Genomic DNA, 25537 nt, shown 5'->3' on the forward strand with positions numbered 1-25537 from the left:
TTTACAGGGATTAGTTTACTTAAGTTTTGAAAGAACCCATTGAGATGAAGAACTGTTATTATCTCCATCTTACAGTTGAGGAAACTGAATGCTTTCCAAATCACACTGTGATAGAACTTGAATTTAAACAGACTGTTTCCCAAGACTGTGCTCTTAATGACTGTACTACAGCTTATGTAATTAGTTCATTAATAACTCTTTCTTTAACATCCCTTAAGTAAACACATGTATCTTTAATTAATTTACAGCTTTAAAATAAATTTTAGTTGGTATTGTAAAGTACCAACTAAAATTAGCTGATGAGTAATAACTTTAGAGAACACTTTGAAAGACATGATGCTTTAATTTAAAAAAACTAGAAATTAATATATCTGTATTCACAGATTTACACTAAAACATGACCTTTACATTATCAGGGTTTAAGAGTGTCATCTGGAAAACTGAGAGGTTAATATTAGAAATTTTTTAGTTCCAAATGGTATAAGTATGTGATTCTAATAGGGTGCAGGTTTTCTGTATAAAATTTTTTTTCTGTGCAAGTATCTTTTTAGTACTACTTTAACTAAATTTTTATGAGTCATGTCAAAGACAGAAAGGTATTATTAGTAAATTCAACCTCAAAATGATTGTTATATTGAACAAGATTCTGTGCATGTATACATTTGTACCCATTGTGTATGTGTGTGTATACATTTAAATTAGGCTTTGGATAATTAGAATAAATATTTCATAGGAGAATTTTAAATACAATATATGTTATAAAATTTGGAAAAAATTTTTTTAATTAAATTTTATATTGTCATACTTGATGCGGTACATAAACTAAGCTTTTTGTTGTTAAAGTAGAAATACCAAGTTTACAACAGTTCTTTATTTTTTATAACAATATTTTATAAGGTTTTGATGGGCAATCTGAGAAGTGAAATTAATTTAGAAAATTAATATTATGGTCAAAGTGTGACGTAAATATATAACAAAGCACAGATTTGGTCTAGTAATACATGTTACATTTGATTAGTCCAATTTTTGCTTTGTCTAGTTGTTAAACAAATATTAGTTGTAAAATGAGAGAAAATATAAACAGGTAAATAAGCAAAATCACTGAAAAAAAAAAGTTGTGAAAAGAGATCATAGTTATTTTGCCTGTAAAGAAATAATTAGTTATGAAAATAAAAACAGGGAATACTTTCTAGGTAGAATTTGATAATTATTAACACATTTACATATTTTAATGGACATTTAAAATCTTCACCTCATGCTGGGGGCAGTACAATGTGCTTGTAGTCCCAGCTACTTGGGAGGCTGAAGCAGGAGGATCATTTGAGGCCAGTAATTTGAGTCAGTAGCACGTGATATTCATGCCTGTGAATAGCCACCACAGTGCAGCCTGGGCAACATTGCAAGATCCCATATGTAAAAATAAAATAAATAAAAATTTTAAACAACCCTCTTTTCAATTACCAAATTTTATTTTTCTTCTTGTGTTTTTAAAGGATTGTTTGATGGTAGGTCTACACACTTGTGGTGATCTGGCTCCAAATACTTTGAGAATATTTACCTCCAAGTCTGAAATCAAGGGAGTTTGCAGTGTGGGTTGTTGCTACCACCTCTTATCTGAAGAATTTGAAAACCAGCATAAAGGTACAAGTTCCCTATGTATCACAATTTGTATTCATTTGAGCATAATGACTGTTTTCTATTTCTCCCCATTTTTTCATCATTACCGTGATTTAGATCAGCATTTAAGATAACATCTGACTTTCTTGCACTTTTAGTGTTACAGTGTTATTGAAATTTAATGCATCACCACCTGTATATTTGTTATAGTTTATCTGGTCATAAAATGGGCTTAATGAGTGCTGAAGCCTTTGAAAATATTTGAAAATTTTTTGTGATACATATTTTAGAGAACTTCTGTTTCAAAATATTTGTGAAGTATACATTTACTGAGATAGTAAAACTGAGTTATTTTGTTATGAATATTGAATTTCAAAGTTTGCTTTTGTTTCCAAAGCCTTTTTCATTTCTGAAGGAATACTGATATTTAAAAAAGAAAAAGTTCTTTACTCTGTTTTGAAGAGTCAGCATACCAAAATTTTAGAAAACTGTAAAACTGTGTGATTGCATTAAAATAATAGTAGTCAAACTATGCTACTTGTACTTAGAAGTTACCTGATGAGCAAAGTATGGAGTAGGTTTGCAAGATTTGAAGCACCCCATGTATTCATTCAGAGCAGCTCCTGAAATACCTCTGTTTGCTCCATTTTGCATGTTAAATCTTTCCATAAGATTTTGTAAGGTATGATTTCAAAACTGCTGGTTCAGATTAGATGGCTATTTAGTATACTAATATTAGCAGTTCGTTTTTATGTTAGTTTGATGGTATCTTTATCTGTGTCCTAGCTAAGAGTTTTAGATCGGGAATTTTTAGGTTATCAACTTTTGTGCGCATTAAGATGGTATTGGTTGATCTTTTCTTCGTTTTAAAACCCAGATTAATGTATTTTAATTATTTCTTATTTAGTCATGCCCAGGAGGTAAACATTGTAATTGTTTAATTTTATTGAAATGTGACAAGGTGAAACAGAAGCCATGTTTAGAATTGGCAAAAATTTTTATGAAATAGAGTTAATCAAATTATAATTATTTTATGTCAGTGTTTTGAAATTTTTATTTTAGGAAAAGTATGAAATAGTGAAATTATGAATATATAGAGATAGAATGAAAGAAAGCAAATTGGCAAAAATTTAGCACTAGTTTAATTTAGATGGAGAGTATATGATTGTCAGGCTATTATTACCAACTCATTTTTTTCTAATTTTCAAGACCAAAAATTAGGGTAAAAAATAAACTTAAAAATAGAAAAAAAAGAAAACTATTCCTACTAAACTATATGCCTATGTATTTACATTATGTTATAGAATTTTTATGTATCTTTTCTGAAATAAATGAAAAAATACTTTAATGCAATCACAGTTCTACAGCTTTTTAAATATTACATGTATAATATTTTCCTTAATTGGCAATAGGGTAAGATTTATGTAGGTAAGTGCTTACTTTTGGGGTTTATTATTTGGTTGTTAGTTCAAGAGTTTCCTGTTCTGTAGGTACAATGAAATTCCATTAATAAATGGCTCAATTTGGGGACAGGTGTAGACACTTGGTGTGTCATTAAATTTAGAGACACTAATCCCAGCAATTTGGGAGGCCGAGGCAGGCAGACCACTTGAGGTCAGGAGTTCAAGACCGGCCTGGCCAACATGGTGAAACTCCATTTCTACTAAAAATACAAAAACATTAGCTGGCCGTGGTGGTGGGTGCCTGTAATCACAGCTACCCTGGAGGCTGAGGCAGGAGAATCTCTTTAACCCAGGAGGCAGAGGTTGCAGTGAGCCGAGATGGAGCCATTGCACTACAGCCTGGGCAACAAGAGCAAAACTCCATCTCAAAAAGAAAAAAAAAGAAAGAAAGAAAATTAGAGTCACTATCCTTACCCTACATTTTAAGATCTTTAATTTCAGTTGCCTGCTTCCTTCTTTCACTTCATCATCATTGCCCCCAAGGATGCCTTCCCATTCCAAGGGGCCTCCCTCTGCTCTTCACACAGTACTTTTTTAAGACTCTCATCTCTGGTCTGGACCTTAGCAGCCATCGCTCTGTACTGTGAAGTCTCAGGATTTTCCCACCAAAGATGGATCCTGTCTTTTTTGGCAGCATACTCTACTCTCTCTCACACTCTTTTCTGCACAGTCGCACCTTACTCTTTCTCCGGAGTGATCCCCGGAGCTCATTCCACTGGTTTAGGAGAGTGTCTTTCCTAACATATTTAAATTAAAATTTGTTGTGTTGCCGTGGATTGTGAGCAATTTTATCTCTCTTTTGTCTGCTTTTTGTAAAATACGTAAATAGATTCAGATTTAGGTGACTTTGATTATTTTTTGGTAACCAGAAGGTGTCATTAGTGCCTTTTTTATCTAATGTTTGATTCTTCAATCTCGTACTTAAAAAAAGTAGCAGAAGTTACTTGCCAGGATTGAAAAAAGAAATTTAGTTACTCCTTGCTCATCCATTTTAAATCGTTTTTCCAGTACTTTTTCTAATAGATTGTTGCTTTAAACTGTTAGCAAATATTCATTGGTCATGTATTCTAACTAAAATGAATTTGAATAGGGCATGTTAGAGAGGGCTTTGAAAAACCTAAAGGAAGACAGAAGCAAGATTGTGTATCCACATATTGTCATTGCCATTTCTTTCCTGCAAATAAAAAATTGGTAGATTGATTAGTCTTGAGAGGCACAGATTCCATTCACTTTTGTATCTTCAGTACTAAGCACATTCACTCAAACATGATTGAATAGATGAATGTTTGTGTAATGTGTGTTAAAATCAAGTAACTAGGAATAGAAAAAAAAACCACTGCTTTCCTGCCTTGGCAGCTGAGTTTTACACACCTCAGAGAGTATGTGATTGCACTGAACAAACATTTATTGAGCAACTACTATTTTTCAAGGCACTGTACTTGGTACTTTATGTAAAATAATGGGAAATGGGGGAGAGGCTCATAAAAAGTCAATAGTTATGGAAAGAGGTAGGAAAAATAGATGACAAGCAGAGTTCAGTTCAATATCATCAGTGCCAACTGTGTTCCACTCTGTGCTTAGGGGTAGAGATACAAAAATGAGACATCATCTTCACCCTTAAATAATTTCTTTAAAAAGCTCTCAATCCTAGCAACCAGATAATCCTTATTAGTAATTTTTAAAAAACATTCTTTTTTTGTAAAAACCATTTAGAATAGAAAATTCAAAATTACATAGGAAAAGAAAATACAAAGTAAGTCCCCATACCTATATTGTTTTTTTATGTATCTTTCCAGAAAAGAAAAAAAAATTACATATACACATTCTATATTCTTATATATTGTGGGCAAGCAAATGTATAAACTGTTCATCACCTCTTTTCACATAATGTATTTTTGATAGTCTTTTATATCAGCACAGAGAATGTTGCTTTAGTCTTTTTCATTTTGCAAGGTATTTAATATATTGTATTTTATTTATTCAGTACTAAATAGTTAATACTTGCTTAAGGCAGTGGTATTCTTCTTTTAATAAACCAAAATTTAGTGAACTGTTGAGCAGTTCAATGTAGAGTTTAGAGAATGTAAAATATGGCACTAGTGTTCATCTTTATTTTCTTTATCATCAAACATTAGTTTCAAAATAGTATAATAGCTGCCATAAGACAACTACTGTATTACATCTGTTATCTTACAGCAGAGTAGCATGTAACTCTGTCTGTGAGGGGTTGAGGGTATGTTCCCGTGTAGTGACACCCACTGTGTCTTGAAAGATTCAGTAGAAGTTAATCAGACAAGGAAGTAAGAAGGGTATTGCAGGCAGAATAAACAAAGGCATGCAGTGATAGATGTTTAAAATCAAGTTTTTTTTCCTCTTTGACTTCATAGTCACTCTTTCTCATTGTAATTGTCTTTCCCACGTCTTATTCTTGTTCATGTCTTTCATAGAAGCAATTATAATAATAATCCTAATGTCCATTTCAGTCAGTAAAAAGGCATGATTTTTATTGACCTCCTTTCACATTTAAGATTACTCCCTAATCTATTTTCCCAAAATCTCTTCTTGATCTCTTAGTTTCTTTCTTTAGTACTTGGTCATTCATAAAATCATCTTTGAGTTTTCTAAGAAAATTAGTTGAAGAGAATACCTCCACATTTTTGCACACTAGAAATGGAAGCCTCTCAGGTAACAGATTCTCAAGCATTAGTCTTGTATCCTGCCTGGGTAAAGGCAGTTTTGTCTTCTCTTCTGAAGTTGCTGTTGTTCACTGTGGGTTTGCAGGACATTTAGGCCACAGGATTTAAATAAGAAAAAGTGTTGGAAAGGTTTGTGAGAACTGTGACCAGCAGCTCTAAACTCTGAATTTCCCACTCTATAGGGATAGTAAACTGGAAAGGCCTTCCTGTCAAAAATATCTTACCCATCAAGAATCATTGATATGATAAGGCAAACAATGCTAGGCTTCAGTAGGGAAAGCTAATAGTAATATCTTAATGTTACTTAATTTCCTGATGCATACTTGAATGAATAGATGATTGGGAGTTTTGCTTGTCGGGAAAGCAAAGAATAAGCAGGAGGAAACAGGACTGAGTGATATGATGAAATGGGTGGGGATGTATGCAACGTGAGTACCCTCAAATACTTTGGAGGTCAAGAAAACAGTTGGAAAGCCAAGAGATAAGAGAAAAATGTGGAAAAAAAAGTGATAGGAATAATGAAAGTAAACTTGGTTTATATTACAGTTTTGCCTAGCCCTGGACTGAAACACTTTCTCATCTCAAAAACCAGATGGCAAAGGTAACATACTCCCTTTTCTCTTTCCAACACTCCATCTCCATTTTTCTCACTGTATCTTTGCTGTAGTAAAACAGAGAAGATGTGAACCATCCCATGAAATTTTTATAACAGTATTTCTCAATTCTAGCTGCCTTGCTGAGTCGAATTTGACACTTTTAGTGTATAGATGCCTAGGCCTGCCTCTTAACATCTGAATAATAATCTCTAGGCATAGGACTTGAATATAACTATGATTAAGAAGTTCTATAGGTAATTCTGATGAACAGCATGGTTGAAAACAAGGTATGTATTATGATTATATAAGAAGACATGAAGAATTCTACAGGATGACTTACAGATACATGTTCAATATTATGTATAGTTATTGTTCTTCTATGCAGAGACTTAGATGGGTCCTAGTCAAGTGCCAGTTTGCAAATTCATATGACAGGTTAAATTCAAAAGGGCCTAGGAGTGTGTATCAAAGTCCAAAATGCAGAGAGCTGAAGTAACTAGACCAAAACAAAATCCTTGAAGTATAGAGCTCAGAGTAAAAACCTGGGGAAAACAAACACAGATGCAAGAGGGCAGGAAACTGGGTCATAAATAGGGAATGAAGTTAAGTGGTTAGAAGCTAGACAAATTCAAGGAGAAAAATCTAGAACAAGCAAAGTATGTTTGGGATAATTATTATGGGTATCCCTAGATTTTTGATAGCTTACCTTTATCAATGAACAGATGTGACTGTGTGTGTGTGTGTGTGTGTATGAAGGCAGACAATGACAGAGTTTGTTCTGGGCTATTTAGCAGATACTGTTTTGATAGATGGAATACGGACATAGCCTTATTTTGTTTATACAATATATACTATGGAGTCCTACTATTCCATACTAAAATACAAATCTACCACTATATAGTTTGATCATTATGCTAAAATATCTGACTTACAGAGAAAGGGGTTTATGTGCACAAAGTTAGCATATTTCCTGTAATATATCAAGCACTGGATTCCATGGAGTTACATCTCTGAATGGTTAAATATGTCATGTGTCCTTCTTTTAATATTTTACACACCTTCACCCTCACTTTATTTGCACAGCTGTTTTTAAGTTTGAATTGGGGCAGTGTTGCCCTTTGGGATGTAAATTTGAGTTATTAATAGTCTAATATAATACAGTAGAAAATTCTGGTATGTACATTGCTACTTTTTATGATGATATTTACTATGTAAACAATATGTGTTTTCCATGAGTGTGTTTACCCAATACAATGTGGTAGACCATAGAGGTAGTTTGTCATGAATGTCAGTTTTCAAAAATACCACAAAGCTGTATGAGCCATTGTGAATACTGAATTTATACCATATGTTTTAAAACTACTTTTAAATATTTTTACATTATAAGCCAGTCGTCCCTAGGATAATAAGAAATACCAGAAACATTTTTATTGCAGTCCTTTATAGAGTATCTGTTTGGTCAAGCTTGACTAATGTTTCAGTATTTTGAATATTGATTATTATAATAATTAATTTGAAGTGTTTACATTAGTTCTTCTTCTAGAAGTTGTAGAGAGAACTTTTTTGGGTAAATATCAAGATAACTTGGTTGTTTTCCTGATAAAGATACAAACAGAGGAAGCACTACTAGTTACCAATTCAGATCTACGCATTTTTTCTTCTTTGCTAACTGAACTATGATTTTGTTAAGGAATCATCAGTTGCTACTGGGAGCAACCCTTTCCAGGGCACAAATCTGTGACTGATCTGCTCCTTCCCTGCCTCCTCCCAGCCTAGTACCAGGGCGTCTTCTAGTATTGTTAGTGCACTCCACATTTGCACAGTCAAATATCAGTAGTGTAACCCTCGAAAGCCTGCAGGCTTAGCTTCATGTTTACCCCCAGCCTTAATATGATATGGGTTAATGAGGTGATTCTCCCATAGATTCCTCCATTTACTTCAAAAACAAAAAAAAAAAACAAAAAAAACACAGTAGCGGGTCACAAATCATCTTTTAATGGTGTCTTTTAATCTGATGCTGCCATTTCTGTATCAAACAAATTTGTCAAAGGTGCATGATACCTATCCTAGTATAGACTGTTTCTCAAGTTGTATCATCTCTAGGAATTGTGAGGGAGGAGGCTACATATCTACATATGTAGATAATTATCTTTACTGTTGTTGAGGTTTAAAAATTGTTCCTTTGCTTTAAATTTAGAGGTACTTCATCTGAAAAGGTTTCTAGAGGTTGAAGAAAAACGTGTTGAGCACATTGTTTGAATATATAACATACTGTTTAAATAAGCTTATCTTACATTTCCAGATTTCTCAAATATTCTATATATGATACTAAAACTGCTAACATAACATTAACCAGTTAATATCAGCACTAAATCATGTATTATATCATAGAGAAATGTATGACTAATGTCTTAGTCCTGTTAATGGCAATGAATTAATCCTATCATTGCAACAGTGCAAACAATTGCTGTCTTTTCAGTAAAGATCTGATAATATTTTCTATCTCATACAATATGTATTTTCTTAAACAAGGCTGTTTACTGCTGTGGGCTTTTAATGCTGGAAGTTTGGAGGATATTGAGGAATAAAGCATCATTTCTCTTTTCAAAACAGCATGAATTTGACTTCCATTTCCAGCAGTGTAAGAGATGAGATTTTTCTGAGGGTTCCTCCTGCTACAGTTCAGCTAGATACTGGCTAAATTAGAACATGTATTTTTTTAGGCATTGCTGAGTCCACAAAAAATAAGGGAAATCTCTATGGATCAAGAAAAATTACAAACAAAATGTTTAAAAGGAGAGAATGGGCAGAGGGAGGAAGAGGAGTTGAGACCAAAGGAGGGAACTATAAGCCATAAAGTGATAGATAGTGTTGTTCTGAGATAAATGCTGGTCTCATTGACATCTAAAGACTAATAATGGTCCCCAACTAATGGGGAAGCTGATCCTGAAATATCCATACTAAGCTACACCCTTGACTGAGACAAAGCAGTCTTCAGTCTATCTCATGCATAAGCAAATTCAAATCCTTTTAGGGAACTACTTCTTAAATTCAGGCTCTTGAAATTTCAACAGATTAAAATCTATTAAATATGAGCTAAAATCTTAGAAAATCCCAACTAAATCCTAAGATACATGTGGCTAGATATCTTGGCTGACCCTCCTATTATATTCAACTAAAAATCCTGAATACAATTGATTTTTCCTAGAAGCATTGAAATGATGGAAATATATATCCAGTCAATATACAGAAGAGTGCTGAAGTCCTCAAAGATAATGGAAACACTGAAGTTCCTGAGGGTATTTGTGTGCCATAGCAAACTTGAGCTTTAATAATTTCATGATTTGAAACCACAAAGGTGGGAACAAAAATAAGGGTACCAGTAGTAGGAAGAGAGTAAATTTGAAAAATTCAAGAAGCATTTAAGATTGTTTAAAGGAGATAAAGGAAAAGGGATTATCAAGGATCATTATCAGGTCTCTGTTTTGAGCAGCTGAGTGAGTGACAGAACGACGTGTATGATAGGAAACGCTAAGGAGGAACCAAGTTTTGGGGCAAAGGTGGAACATGTTTCTTTAATGTTTTTCTTTCATTCCTAGCATTTGCCATAAAATGGGGTATATAGCAAGCAGTCAATAAAGGAATAACTTATGAAATAAAATTATAAATGGTTAAAAAAAAAAAGCGCTGATTCAGCACTGGTCAAACCTAAAGAAGAAACAAAGGTATTTGATGAGACATCTCCAGAATAATTATATTTTAAATTAATTCTTTTCAATTACTCTCTTTTGGCCTTCCTATAAATCATTAGTATTTTGTCAAGAATCCGGAGATTAAGGCATGGATCTTTTTTTAGCAACTCCTAATTTAAACCATGAAACTAAAATGAAGACTTTGAAATTATGAGAACATAAGAGCCAATTTAGTAACAACAACATTGGGCCATAAATACCAATAAATATTCAACATAGAATATGCTGAAATTTAGGAGATATTCAGCAAACTAAGTATGCATCCACTGCCCACTTTGCTAGATACCGAGGATATCTAAATGAAACATTTTAAAGTAATATCTAATGTAATAAATAGGGTTTTTTTTTTTTACCGATAAGACAATTGTAATATAGTTTGATAGGTACTGTATTAGAGTTATGTATAAGTTACATGCCAAGCATAGAGAGAGTGATTTCTAGATGTCCAAGGGAGTGCAGAAACACTGCATAGAAGAAAACATGCTTTGACTGACTAGCATTCTCCTCTGTCTCTCTAATATTGTGAACTGGATGAATCAGTTAGCTTTTGTGGATCATCTGTAAATTAGTGAAGCAAGAGAGGGGTTAAATTAGACGATCTGTCCCTTCTGGCTCTAATGATATCATTCTATTACTTGAATGTAGCTTTCCAAAACATGCATATTATTTAAATTTAACATTATTTGTATTTATCAAGACATTTATTTTTAGTATCTTTTTTTCTTAATTATATTGGATTTGCATAAATAAATACTTTCCTGCTACTAGTCTGCATTTGGATGATAATAAGACATTTTTGAAAATTTTACTTTTACATTTATACCTGTATAATAATGGCCATAAATGTTGTTTCTCCCAGTTTTATATGTTTGGGTTTTAAGAAGTAAAACTAGCAATAATTTATAGCAAATGTATATATATTTATTTTCTTAACTATATTGATATTAATAGTGTATTAGTTTGTTCAGTAATTCAGTGAGGAACTATCAGGATCTATCTCAGCTTGAATTAAGTTTCTGGTGTGACTAGTATAGGTATTGTTCTTTGCAACCATATAGCAGATGAGTAGACTTTACTACCAGCCTTGTAGATTCAGCTGTTTATAAGCTTTTGTTACAATATCACATTAATCCTCACTGTTCAGCTGGACCTATGTCTCAGAAACATTATTGCCAATTAATATGGGATGAATACAGAGATTTCTAGATGTACTTGGCATTCTGTGCACAATTACCTCACTCTGACAGCTGTATATGATCTTCCGTCAGCTGTATGTTTTCTAGAATACTGGCACTGATTTTATTTTTGCCATGGGGCATCTTCTTGCTGCCTATAAGTAGTTAGAAATGGAACTTTAATATATTTTGCTTATTTCTTTCTTTAATTTGCACCTCGTTATTTTTTGTGATTAATAGAATGTGGTTTTTGAAGCTCAGGCAGACTGGATTTATTCAGCATAAAAAAATTCTCCTTGTGTTCATGGTAAGTAAAAGAAGCCAAGAAAGTGTTTAAATCCAAAATAGAAATTGAGTATGTCCACTTAAAAGAAGTAGTAAAGTGGAAGAGTTTATACTTTGTATATAAAGTAATATGAAAGCAAAGTTGACAGAAATTCTTGTCAGAGAGTTGACAGTCAAATTAATATAAAACAGGTTTTACAAAAACTAGATTACAATCTCCTCATTTTATATATGAATCTAGATTTTGATGCTGTAGAGCAAATAACCTTGAAAAATATTTTGCTGTAATGTTCTCATTTCTTTTTCCTGGGGTAAATAAATTACCAGAAAGTTGTCTAAATTTTCTTCATTATCATCCATCTGACACAATGTGTGAAATTTTTATTGGTATGAAGTTATAACATCATCTGTAATATTAGTATAAAAATTATCTGAGGTGTTCCATATGTGTCTCATTATAAATTATTTTATCAAGTATAGAGTTTTACAGCAGGGGAACCTGCCATACACAATGAGAAACTCCACTGGGAAGCTGCTATCACAGTGTTTGCCAAACCAGCACAATGTTTTCTCTCAGCACCTGGGTTTTGCCATTGTATAGTCATGCATAAAAATACCAGGACAGTTGTATCTGGACTGATTCATTAATAATAAATGTTTTAATGCAGATATGATGCCTTTAAAGTAATATACATGTCTTTTAAAACTCGGTGTTTATTTTCTTTTTTATATACATCACACTTTATATACATATACCTTGAGATTACATTTCCAGCCTGCATTTTTAACCAAAGGATAAGTGAAATACTGGTACATTGATCATATAATGGAATTAACAGTGGAGATGAGAAGTAGAAAAAAAGGATATTGTAAATCGGGTTATGTATACCTCGTGTATTAGGCAGGGTGCTCATACACACACATGTAATTAGATTTATTAAGAATGGGCTGACACAATTATGGAGGCTGACAAGTTCCACGATATGCTCTCTACAGGCTGGAGACCCAGGAAAGCCAGTGGTGTACATTCCTATATGAGACTAAATGCCTGAGAATCAGGAATGCCGATGGTGTAAGTCCCAGTCCAAAAGCAAGAGAAGACAGATGTCTCAGCTTGTGCAGTGAGGTAGTGAGGGAGAGAATTCAGCCTTTCCCTAACTTTTTGCCCTACTCAGACTCTCAATGGGTTTGATGATACCCACCCATATTAGGGAGGGCAGTCTGCTTTATTCAGACCATCAATTCAAACACTCATTTCTTCCCAAAACTCCCTCATGGGCCATCCAGAAATAATGTTTAACCAGATATCTGGGCATCCCATGGCTCAATCAAGTTGACACATGAAATTAACCCTCACACTCGGCATGGCCCAGTAGGAAACAAATCAGAGATAATAAATTTAATCATTTTATTGTAATCGTTACCATTTTACTATTACCAACTCTCTCCATTTGTATTTTCTGGGAAACAAAACTTCATACATAAAGTCTATATCTCAGTGATTTAAATTGAAGGTACAGTCTGGTGAAGGCCGAAAGAAAGGAACCATAGGGGCTCAGTCCATATTTATGGAATGAATTAGTTAATTGCCATGAACATATAATCATTGTGCTGTGATTTTCTTTAAATGTCTTGAATTCTAGAATCTTTAAGTATCTCCTTTACAACTTGAATCATTGTTGACAACTGCACATAAACATTATCTTTTTAAGTTACTTTTTACACCCACATTTTTTCTGATCATTTAAGAGCAGAGCAATTTCTAGAACTTGCCTGCTTTTGAATCGCCTTCTATATTATTATTCTTATGGTTATACTATTTTAAGTTATTCTTCATTATTTTATTAATGCCGAAGAGTAGGTCTGGTTTAAATAATTAATTATATTTATCTTTTAGGGTTTGTTTTTGTTGTTGCTGTTGTTGTTTTGTTGTTTGAGACAGGGTCTCACTCTGTTGTCCAGGCTGGAGTGCGGTATCATGATCATGGCACACAGTAGCCTCGACCTGGGTTCAGGCAATCCTCCCTCCCCAGCTTCCCAACTAGTTGGGACTACTAGTGCGTGACACCACACCTGGCCAATTCTTGGCTTTTTTTTTTGGTTTTTGTTTGTTTGTTTGTTTGTTTGTTGTCATAAAGACAGGGTTTCACCATGTTGCTTATGCTGGTCTTGAACTCTGACTCAAGCACTCTGCCCACCTCTGCCTCCCAAAATGTTGGGATTACAGGTGTGAGCACCATGCCAGGCCTATCCTCTTAGTTTTAATATATTTTAGAAACCAGTAACATGTAAGTACTTCACAAATCTTGATAGTTCAATATAATGTTTAATACACCTTTTATCCTTAGGCAATATTTTGAATATCATATATACTTGGCCTTATTTAAAACCTGAAATGAAAATCAAGAAAATTTTATAGAATTCTCCTATAACTGATGCTAATTATAAAACTATAAAATTCTAAGGTGGGAAATGAGTTTCTAAACTTGCAACCAAACTGAGAAGTCATCTTTACTTGAGAATGTGTCAATCTACATGGCAATTCTTCAGATACCCTTGAAGGATATTTTTCAGGAAATCTAAGGAGTCTTTGTCAGTCAGAATAACATGTCAGAATAACATGGAACAGAGACTTAAGTTTAAAATCAAGGTAAAATGGCTGGTAAATGACAAATACTTGACCTTTTTTTTTTTTCTAAAAAAAAAAAACTATGTTTTGTGGGAGATTGTAAGATGCCTATCAACCTAAATTTTACTTTATTGTTTCAAAGCATTATAAAAGTGACATAGATGCATGTGACACACAAAAAGGAAGCTTTAATAAAGGACTTTGAACTATGAATGAACTCAAAATATTAAACATTTATTTCTATATTTACCTTTCAACATAAGTAATAAATATATTCACATTATAAAACGAGTTTGAAAGTATGCAGACATATATGTTAAAAAGTAAAAGTTTGTTTGGCATCACATGTGACACTCCCTTCACATATTTCTTGCTATGCATGTACATATACAAATGTGTACATGTACAAATACCTCTTTTCTAACAAAAGGATTCAAACTGAATCCTTTTCATTCATTCATACATTTATATATTCTTTCAAAAATATTTATTGAGTGTCTACAACGTGTCAGATACTTTTGAATGAGAAGTGGAAAAAAAGTCCCTGCACCCATGTCATTTACCTCCTAGTAGGTAGAGACTGCAGAGCAACAAGCAGATAGATAACTAGTACATCAGATGGTGATAAATACTATGGAGAAAAATAAAGTAATGTGAGTTTGGAGGCATGCTGTTTTATATAGGGTAGCCAGGAGAAGCTTTGTTGTTAAGATGACGTTGAGCAGACAGTTGAAGGATGAGGGAGCAAGCCATGCAGCTATCTTGGAGACATAATGTTCCAGACAGAGGGAGCAGCAAGTAAAATACCCTAAGACAGGAACCTGTTGGCCCTTTCAAGAAAGAACAAAGACCAGCATGGCTAAAACAGTGTTGTGACAAAAAGCAGGGAAATTTCTTAGGGAACTATTGCTGGAATCCAGATGGAAGATGGATAGCGCAGATCAGAGGGGAACTTTGGAAGAGATGGTTAAACACTTCTTGTGCAAGTTTTTTGAAAATGCAGTTTTATGTGGGTACGTGATTGCGAAAAGAAAAGCCTATCTATAAACATTAATATGATTTGAGAAAAAGTGAAGTCATTTTATGACAAGTTAAAGCAAAAGGATCTAAATCTACCTCAGTAAAAGATTTAAAGCTGGAGAATGTAATGTCAACAAGGATGGTGTGATTATTTTAGAAAGAGATTTGGCTTAAAACAAATTGTCAAGATAGTAGGAGAAGCAGCAGATGCTGATCAAGAGGCAGCAGACAAGTTCCCAGATGCCATTAAGAAAATTATTGGAATGTAAGGGTATCTTCCTGAATAAATTTTCAATGCAGATAAAAATGCCCCATTCTGGATAAAAATAACTGCTGCAAAGAACACTTATTAATAAGGAAGAGAAGCAAGCACCAAGATTGAAGGCAGGAAGCGATAGGCTAAGTCTACTGTTTTGTGCAAATTCAATCAAGTTTATCAACAGAAATGTCCTTATCTCTAAAACTACTAACTCCTGGGCCTTAAAGGGAAAAGATAAACATCGGTTGGCTCCTTTTCAGTTGTACAACGTGGAGGTCTGGACAAGAATCCTTTTTCTGGATTGATTTCATCAATGCTGTATATGAAGTCATGAAGTATCTTGTCCATAAGGAGCTGCTTTTAAAGTTCTTTTGCTATGATACTGAACAATGTGGCTGGCCACCCAGAACCCCATACGTTCAACACTGCTTTAAAGAAGATGTACAGACAGCTAACAAGTATATGGAAAAGTGGTCAACATTACTGATCATCAGGGAAAGGCAAATTAAAACCACAATGAAATATCACATCATACCTGTTAAAATGACTGTTATAACAGAAAATCCCATGGGACAACAAGTCTTGACAAGGATATAAAGGGAACCCTGTTACATTGTTGGAAGGAATGTAAATTGGTGCAATTGCCGTGGAAAATGATATAGAAGTTCCTCAGAAAATTAAAAGTAGAATTACCATTTGATTCAGCATTCTGACTTTTGAGTATGTATCTAAAGGAATTGAAATTGGGATCTCAAAGAGATATCTGTACTCCTGTATGTATGACAGCATTATTCACAGTAACCTAAGATATGGAATAATTTCATCTCCATTAATGAATAAATGGATAAAGAAAATGTGGTACACACATACAATGGAATATTAGCCTTTAAAAAGAAGCAAGTCCTGCCGTTTTCTACAATATGGATGGACCTGTAGAAAATTATCTTAAGTGAATTAAGCCAGGCAGAGAAAAATACTGCATGATCTCACTTGTATGTGAAATCTAAACCAGTCGAACACAGAAGCAAGAGCAGGGGCTGGGTGGGAGAGAAACAGGGAAGTATTGATCAAAGCATACAAAGTTTTGATTATATAAAATAAAACTTGGAGATATATTGTATGTATAATATAGGGCCTATGATTCACGGTACTGTATTGTATACTAAAAAATTGCTAAAAGGGTATGTCTTATATTAAGTTCCTTTACTACAAATGGAGAAAAAAACAGGAAGAAGACAACTTTTAAAGGTAATGAATACATTTTTGGCATTGCTAATGATGATGGCTTGATGGCTTTACAGGTGTTGGCTTATTTCTGAACACAAAAAGTTGTATACATTACATATCTACAGCTTTTTATATGTCAACCATACCTCAATAAAGCCGTTTTAAGAAAAGAAAGGGAGGGGAAAAATACATATCAGGTATGAATGTTCATTGAAACTAAAGAATTTTTAGCCATTAATTGAGTGACTGGCCCATGTTAAGTACTCAATAAATATATATAAGATTAAAAATCCAAATTGTAAAAAGTTGAAACAGCAAATGAAGTGTGAAATGAAGCTAGCAAACTAGGCACAAGCAGATCATGTAGGATTTTGTCAGTCATACTAAGGATTGGGGTCTTAATATTAAAAGGAGAAAAGGGATTTTTTTAAGGAGAAGAAGGATTTGTTAAACAGGAAAGTGAACTGGTGAGGTTTGATATTTTTTTTTTTTTTTGAGATGGAGTCTCATTCTGTCGCCCAGGCTGGAGTGCAGTGGTGCAATCTTGGCTCAGTAAAACCTCCGCCTCCCAGGTTCGAGCGATTCTCCTGCCTCAGCCTCCCACGTAGCTGGGATTACAGGCAGCCATCACCATGCCTGGCTAATTTTTGGATTTTTAGTAGAGACGGGGTTTCACCATGTTGTCCAGGCTGGTCTCGAACTCCTGACCTCAGGTGATCCGCCCACCTTGGCCTCCCAAAGTGCTGGAATTAAAGGCATGAGCCACCATGCCCATCCCTGATGAGGTTTAAATTTTAAAAGATCATCATGGTTGCAGAATTGAGATTGGAATAAAAGGGAGCAAGAGTGGATACTGGCACACCAATCAAGAGACTGTTGTACCAGTCCGGGTAGTTTAGGATGGTGGAAATAAAGAATTTTTAGATTTGAGGAAAATTTAGGAGATAAATAAATAGGAATTTCTAAAACAAACTGAATGAGAAAGTGTCAAAGATGTTTCCTGAATGTTTTGACTTGTGTAAATGAATAAATATTAGTGCCAGTTATTAAATTCTGAAACTTCATAAGATCTAGATTTGTATTTTGAAGTTAGTTTAATTTTAGACATGTTGATTTTGAGGTGCCAATGAAATATCCATTTGGAAATGGTGGTTAGGATATTGATAATTCAAAACTAGATCTCACAGAAGAGTATAGGATTCCAGATATAATTTAGGAATGGTAGTGGGTTGATTAATGTCTCCCAAAAAGTCATGTTCATGAAAAACTTCAGAATATGACCTTATTTGAAAACTGGGTCTTTGCAAATTTAATTGGTTAAGATGGAGTCATCATACTGGATCGGGTGGGCCCTAAATCCTAGGAGAGTGCACACAGAGAGACACAGAAAAAACTGCCACGTAGACAGGTAGAAAATGACAAGGATTACTAATAATCACCAGAAACTGGTAATGGAAGAAACAATGAAGTATTCTTTCCCAGAGCCTTCAGAGGGTCTGTGGCCTAGCCAACAGCTTGATTTTGGACTCGTGGCATCCAGATTTGTGGAGAATAAATTTCTGTTGTCTTAAGCCACCCAGTTTGTGGTTAATTTGTTACTGCAGCCTGAGAAAACTAATACAAGAATTATTGTTGTGTATTGTGGTATAGATAAGATATCCTAGAGAAAGAGTATAGTAAGGGGAAGAGTATAGGTAGTGCAAGGGTTAGAAATTGGCTATCACTGACAGAGGGTGCTCACAAACTAATTTTGGGCAATTTGGTCAGCTTTATTATGCCCACCTTGTGCTTTAAAAAGCAGTAGGACCCAGCAGATGTGATACTTGGTTACCATACAAATAGCTTTATACCTATTAGATCCTACCTACCACTTTATACATGTGTTTAACCACTGCAGGCATTTCAGTTTGTGAGCCTTTGTTCAAATAAAGTATTAAAGGGATGTGGGGAGTGGCAAGACTAAACCACAGAAACATTTCATAGGCAGATAGAAAATAATGAGTCAGCAAGGGAGTATAAAGAGAATTAAGGCTACAAATAAGAGAGAATGGTATTATGGAAGACAGATGAAGAGATTGTTTAAGGAATGGGGTATCAAAAGTTTCCGAAAATCTACAGTGAGTGTTTTTTAATCCATTGGATTTGTTCTTATAGATTACACTGTTGAGGGAAACAAGAGCTGCTGTTGACATGGTTAATGTGTGTGTTTTAGAAAGATAATATTGCTCTTAGTATAAAGGATGGGCAGGAAGACCAAAACAAAGCGACAAAAGATTTAATGAGTAGGTATTGCATTACCAAGTTAGTAGCTAATGAAGACTGAATATGAAAAAGAAGTATAATTAAGAGGATGTATATATAAGAACTTAGCATAATGGAAAATGGTTCTAAAGTTCAAGCTTGTTTAATTAGGTGGATAATGATATTAACACAAGAAGGAATAACCAGTACAATCTCTAAATTTAAGAGATTATTGTTTCTAAAGCTTGCAAGAAATACTAAGAAATAGGATAGAAAACAAGAGACTTCATCTATTCCACAATTATGGAAGTGAGGCTGGGGGAAAGCAATTTGATTCACTGATAAAGGGTGATTAATGCTCAGTTTGATTAGATTTGAATATGGGTATATGAGCACAAAGAGAAGACTGATACATAAAAGTAGAAATGGTGAACTATAACTTTGATTCAGGTCATATGAGGGAACTTCAGTCTTCACTGCAGTCAGAATGAAACTAATCAACCAAATTCTGAAGATAATATTGAAGATCTACATAAAAGGCTTTGTTTGACTTTGAGGGTTTGCTGCCTTCTTATCAGTTTGCACTTAACTCCATTAGATAAAGAGCAAAGGTGTGAGGCCACTGTGATCTCAACCACAGAGGAAACTGTTAAACACAGATTCAGAAAACTTCAAGATGTTTATGTAACCGCGTGGCGTCCAGAGGAGTGATGTGTTTTCATATAGCTTTGAGCCAAGGCTGGCAGTTCATGTAAACTGCACTCGTATCTTAAAGTTCCTAGGTGTTTTGGATAGGAATTCAGGGATCCAGGTCCATCAAGTAAGACTGACCTTCTGTCCTTCATACGTTGTTAAATATTTAAGAGGGAGCTCTCTTACACACAGGGTGAGTACCCTCTGTCAGCCTTTGTTGTAGTAAATAGTAGCTTTATGAATTCTAAGGAAGACCATAACCCTCCTTCATAATCTGCATAATCTTCATCAGTACAAGTCAGGAAACATATTTGAAGTAAGACCATCTTTTATTATGCTCCACTTCTCCAGTGACAGCCCCATGGGCTCCATGTATGATGGCTCCCTTGCTGGCTTCCATCTGTATCACCTGGAAACAAAGGAGATCCCAGGAATCCTATTTCTCTGTCCATATCTTCCCTTTATCACCAGAAGTCAATTGAGAAGCCCAGAACTCTGTTCCCATGGAAAAATTTTCACGCCATCTTCCCTCTACCACAACACTTACAGCTTCACCACTTTGTCTCTAGAACTCTGAGGACTAATCCCATCGTGTCTTTTATCCCTATTCATATTAGCTACCACCAGAGCCCAAGGACTCACAGCTCGTTTCTTATTTCTAGAACCCTAATCACAGGTATCTCCATAAGCCCTTGGTTTTGACTAACTGTCCCATTTTCTGGAATTCACAGTCAGTCATTATGAAAATTGCCTATATATATATTGCCTCTTCTCTGAAAGTTTCTTTATTTTCGTAACCGATCAAAACCTAGCTGTAACGAAGCACACTGCCCATACTCCTCAAGCAGTGGATTTTTTCCCCACATTCCTTGTATGGAGTAAGCCTCCTTCTCATTGCTAATTGTAGACTATGTGTGTTATCTAATGCTGTGTAAAAAACCACCCCAAAACTCAATGGCTTATAGCCACAATAATTATTTAGTATCTCTTATAGTTTCTGTGAGTCAAGAATTTGGGAGTATACTTGGCTATGGGTTTCTTATATATAAGATTTTTCCTTCTAATAATATACCCTTTCTGGTATAGTGTATTTTTCATATGTGCTGTACCCCTTTCAACCTAATATTAAGTAATATTTTTTCCAGTCCAAGTTTTCTTTAGATTGTCACTGAGGGAAGACCTCTCTGCCTGTTTTCAGGAACAAGCTTTTTTCCCGGCAGCCTAAGGTAAATTGCAGAGCAGTGATAATTCAATAATTATACCTTTCATTACAAATCAATTGTTTTTTGGATTCTTTTCATATTCTGCGCTATGTTGACTTTCATCTCTTTTTCTTCCAGTGTTACAAATCTGTTTGTAGGTATTTGGTTAGGATATTAGAAGAAGTTTAAAAATTGCTAGTCACTTATTTTAAGTTGTAAGATATTCTCTATTTTGGTTTTGGAGAGTATATCCTACTGGAAGCTCAGTTTTTAAATTTTTGTTTCATGTTTCATTAAATCTTCCTCTCATCCTTATGTCATGCTTCTTTATTAGGTTGAAATCTCTGCTCAAATAGCACACCCTCAGAAAAAAACTTCTGTGTTAATTAGAACAGAGTTATTTAACTACTGTGCCATGGATGTTTTATGGGTATGCCTGAGATATTGTTTCCCTTGTTCCCTGGGGTTTGCCTGTGACCACATCATCATCCTCTGTTTATTCTAATGTGACATACAAATTTTGCTATATTCCAAGAGTGCTGAGCTATAAAAAGTTTGACAAGCATTAAGATGAAGATTTAAATGTAAAATAGATTTAGGACCAAAGTAACAGTGACTTAAACAAGACACAGGGACATTTATATTTCAATCCAGAGGTCAACAAGTACAGCTGCTCTAGAAGCTCTGTACAAAAAAGTCTTATAGGAACCGAAGGGTCTTCTATTTTGTTGCTCTACTCTCTACTGCTCTTGTTTTCATGGTCTTAGTTCACTTGGTACCATGAACACATTCCAGACAGAAAAGAAATGAAGCAGGTAGAGGTAGAAAGTGTGGGTGAAAGAACATACACCCTCCCATCCCTTTTAAGTACATGACCTGGAATTTACACATATGGTTTCTGCCCACATTCAATTGGCCACAACTCAGTCTTGTAGCTATTCTAGTAGTTGCATAGAAATCTGAGATTTGCAGCCTTTAATCTCAACAGCTGAGTTCTCTGTTACTACAAGGAACAAGGAGAGAATGGATGGGTAAAGGGAGGAGTAGCTGTTTTATTGGTTAGTAATGAACCAGTTTGAATATAATAGCACAACCCCATCTCTCTAGCCCTTTACTTTTTACAGTGAGATCTGTATTTCTCTTATTTGTCAGAAAAAAAAAATACTTATCATAACCCTTTCACTTTGCAATAATCATGTCTCAGTTAAATCATAAAAGCTTCAATAAAACCCAAACCACTCTTTGAAGTCATCTTGGAAATAGAAGTAGCCCAGATTCCCTAGGACCTGGATAGGCTACAAGGGCTCTATGAGTCCTATCCAATTGTAAGTAAAATTGTTTGTTAATATACATTTATATAGCTTGGTGGTTAAGAGCATGAGTTCTGGAGTCAGATTGCCTGAGTTTAAATTCCACCTCTGCCTTGTGCTAGATTTGTAAGTAAGGCAGTTGACTTAAGCTGTCTGTCTGTGCTCAGTTTCCCTATCTGGAACATGAGAATAATAGTATACCTACTTCACAGAATTGTTCTAGGAACTGAAGCTAGTTAATACATTTAAAGGACTTACAATAGTGTCTTGATGTTAAGTGCTGTGTAAATACTGGCATTTTTATTGATATATAATATTTGTACATATTTACAGGGTATGTGTGATATTTTGATAAATGCACAGACTGTGTAATGATCAAGACAGAGTATTCAGGATATCCACCACCTCAAGCATTTATCATTTCTGTGTATTGGGAACATTTCAGATCTCTTCTAGGTGTTTTTAAATATACAATATATTCTTGTTAACTATAGCCACCTTACTGTGTTATCGAATATTAAAACTTATTTCTTCTATCCAATTTTATGTTTGTACCAATTAATCTACCTCTCTTCATCTACCTCTCCCCACAACACACATACCCCTCCCAGCCTCTGGTAACTGTCATTCTACTCCCTATCTGCATGAGATAATATTTTTAGCTCTCACATATGAGTGACAATGTGTGATATTTGCCTTTCTGTGCCTCGCTTATTTCACTTAACACAGTGACTTCCATTTCTACCCATATTTCTGCAAATGCAGGGTTTTTTTTTTTGACCAAATAATACTCTATTGTATATATATACACCACATTTTCCTTATCTGTATCTATTCATCTGTTGATGGATACTTAGAATGATTTCATATCTTTGCTGCTGTGAATAGTGCTGCAATAAAGATGAGGTTGTAGATATCCTTTTGAGATATTGATAATTTTCCTTTGGATAAATATCCAGTAATGGGATTTCTGGATTGTATGTATGGTAGTTCTGTTTTTGATTTTTTGAGAAACCTCCATGTTGTTTTTCATATGGCTACATGATTTGCATTTACCTGATGATTAGTGATGTTCAGCATTTTTTCATATAGCTGTTGGCCATTTGTATGCCAACTTTTTAGAAATGTCTATTCAGATCCTTTGGCTACATTTTAATTGGATTAGTTGTTTTGCTATTGAGTTGTTTATTTGTATTATAATTTGTATTCCTGGGGGGATGGTCCATATCTTCCATCTGATTATCAGTAGGGTCTATTATAAATTTTAATTTAATACCTGAACATCTGGATAGGCTATGATTGTAACATCTTTCATAGGCTGTGATTGTAAAATTTAAACTTGTTCTCTTTCAATCAAAAGTCATCTGGTCCCTCACGGTACAGAAGTTTACTTACTGGAATCTATCCCAACTGCATTTTCTTATAAAGCACCTTTTTGTTTTTATTTTATTTTACTTTTTATAATATAATAGAAATTAATATTTATGTTTATCTCAACTTGCTTTTAATTATCACTGGTTTTGTTTTTAATAAAATTTTCCAAGTCTTAATTTAAAATATAAATTGCTTTCTTTTCCTTTCCAAAAACCCTGTGGAACTAACAGTTCTACATCAGAAATTTTAACATCACCAAGTTACATGTGTAACTCTATTAAGTTGAGCAGTAGATATGTGATTAAGTAATGAACATTGATTTTTGTTTTTGTTGTAAAACATAGGTGCATTTGAGCTAAATTGGGTCAGAGTTGAAAATATTACAGTCTCTTAATATAAGGAAGAAATAAGAGCCTGTAGAGCTGTTCTTTTTCTGAAGGGGGAACGTAGTGGCTTAAAAAAAAAATCTGATGCTTCAACATTGTTAGGAATGACTTTATATTATTCTATAATAAATTGCCAAATGTCATATTTAATAAGTCACTTTTAAAAAGTCAGGTCAGCAATAAATTTTCAATATCTCATTACTTACCTCCTATAGTTATAATGAATATCAAGAGTATTTGCATTTTAAATTGCTAAATCTTAGAGAAATTGTTTTGGCAAATTGGTTGGTACCAGACTTGGAACTTAAACACAAAGCAGCTGTGTTGAGCAAATACCACTTTCATAACATTAGTATGCTTTCAATTAACAAACTGGAATGAACTGTTAAACATCACCATTTCCATGTTAAACTACTGTTTTTACTTTCTCGATGACTGATTTGCTTTCTCAGTAGATTATTTATTTTAACTGAAAAAGGAAGAATTTTATTTAAATAATCCGTATTTTTCCCCCATCTGCAGAACGTACTCAGGAAAAGTGGGGATTTCCAATGTGCCACTATTTAAAGGAAGAGAGATGGTGCTGTGGTCGTAATGCCAGAATGTCAGCATGTTTGGTATGGTTATATTTTTTCCTGGAGTAACAGCTTTATCCAGATGTTGTAGAATTTATTGTTTTTGGCTAGTATCATGGACTCAGTGCCAAATTTTGCAGAACATCCTCATTAATGCTTTTGTGCATTGGAAAGTATAAGAAAAAAATGATTTTCCCTTTAAACAATATCCACTCTACATGCAGTGTCATGACAAAATTATATATAATTATTTTAATTATTATATAAAATATAATGTAAAGTGTTCAATACTTTATCCAAAGCTCTGTGGTTTGTGTTTCTTTCTAGTAGATCATTTGGTTTCCTAAATTTTTATAGAATGGGAAAAATATTATGCTAATTGAGATATGAAGTAATTATCTAATTAAATAAAACATTTATTGTGCTGCATTTGACTAGTGCCCTCAGACCTAGAACGCTCTAGCCCGTAATGTTCTCAGTTCATGGTACTATGTCAGTTTACAAAGAAATGAGTTAAATAACGTAAGTGATTTTTGTGTTATCAGAAAATTAAAATGCTGCAGTTATGTAGAATTAATAAATTTAGAGATCTGAAGTGCAACATAAGGACTATAGTTAATATGGTATTATATACTGGAAATCTTCTGAGAATAGATTTTAGGTGCTCTTACTGCACACACACACAAAAGGTAATTATGTGAGATGGTGGATATGTTATTAATAAATTGCTTACCTATTATAATCATTTCACTAGATATAGATGCTGCTCAGCTTATGATGGGGTTATGTCCCAATAAACCCTTCATATGTTGAAATTACAGACAAAAATGCACTTAATACACCTAAGTTACCAAATATCATAGCTTAACTTAGCCTACTTTAAATGTGGTCAGAACACTTAAACATTAACCTACAGTTGGGCAAATTCATCTAACACAAAGCCTGTTTTATAGTAAAGTGTTGAATTATAGTAAAATTGAATTATAATAAAGTGTTAAATCTCATGCAATTTATTGAAAACTATATGGAAAGTGAAA

At 34.0% G+C, this 25537-nt stretch overlaps 1 protein-coding gene across 6 annotated transcripts in view; it reads left to right on the forward strand.

Moving 5' to 3' along the window:
• Positions 1-25537, forward strand: part of METTL25 (methyltransferase like 25) — a 122280-nt gene that overhangs the window by 53330 nt on the left and 43413 nt on the right. For all 6 annotated transcript variants that reach the window (XR_013400684.1, XM_077953212.1, XM_015152359.3 and 3 more), the window contains exons 5-6: positions 1494-1641; positions 24448-24542. Coding sequence is in view for 5 of the 6 variants with exons in the window: in XM_077953212.1 (XP_077809338.1) it covers positions 1494-1641; positions 24448-24542 (243 nt within the window). In the remaining variant the exon portion in view is untranslated. The remainder of the gene's footprint in view (positions 1-1493; positions 1642-24447; positions 24543-25537) is intronic.

The sequence above is a fragment of the Macaca mulatta genome, chromosome 11, assembly GCF_049350105.2.
Source record: "Macaca mulatta isolate MMU2019108-1 chromosome 11, T2T-MMU8v2.0, whole genome shotgun sequence".
In the NCBI taxonomy this organism is placed as follows: domain Eukaryota; kingdom Metazoa; phylum Chordata; class Mammalia; order Primates; family Cercopithecidae; genus Macaca; species Macaca mulatta.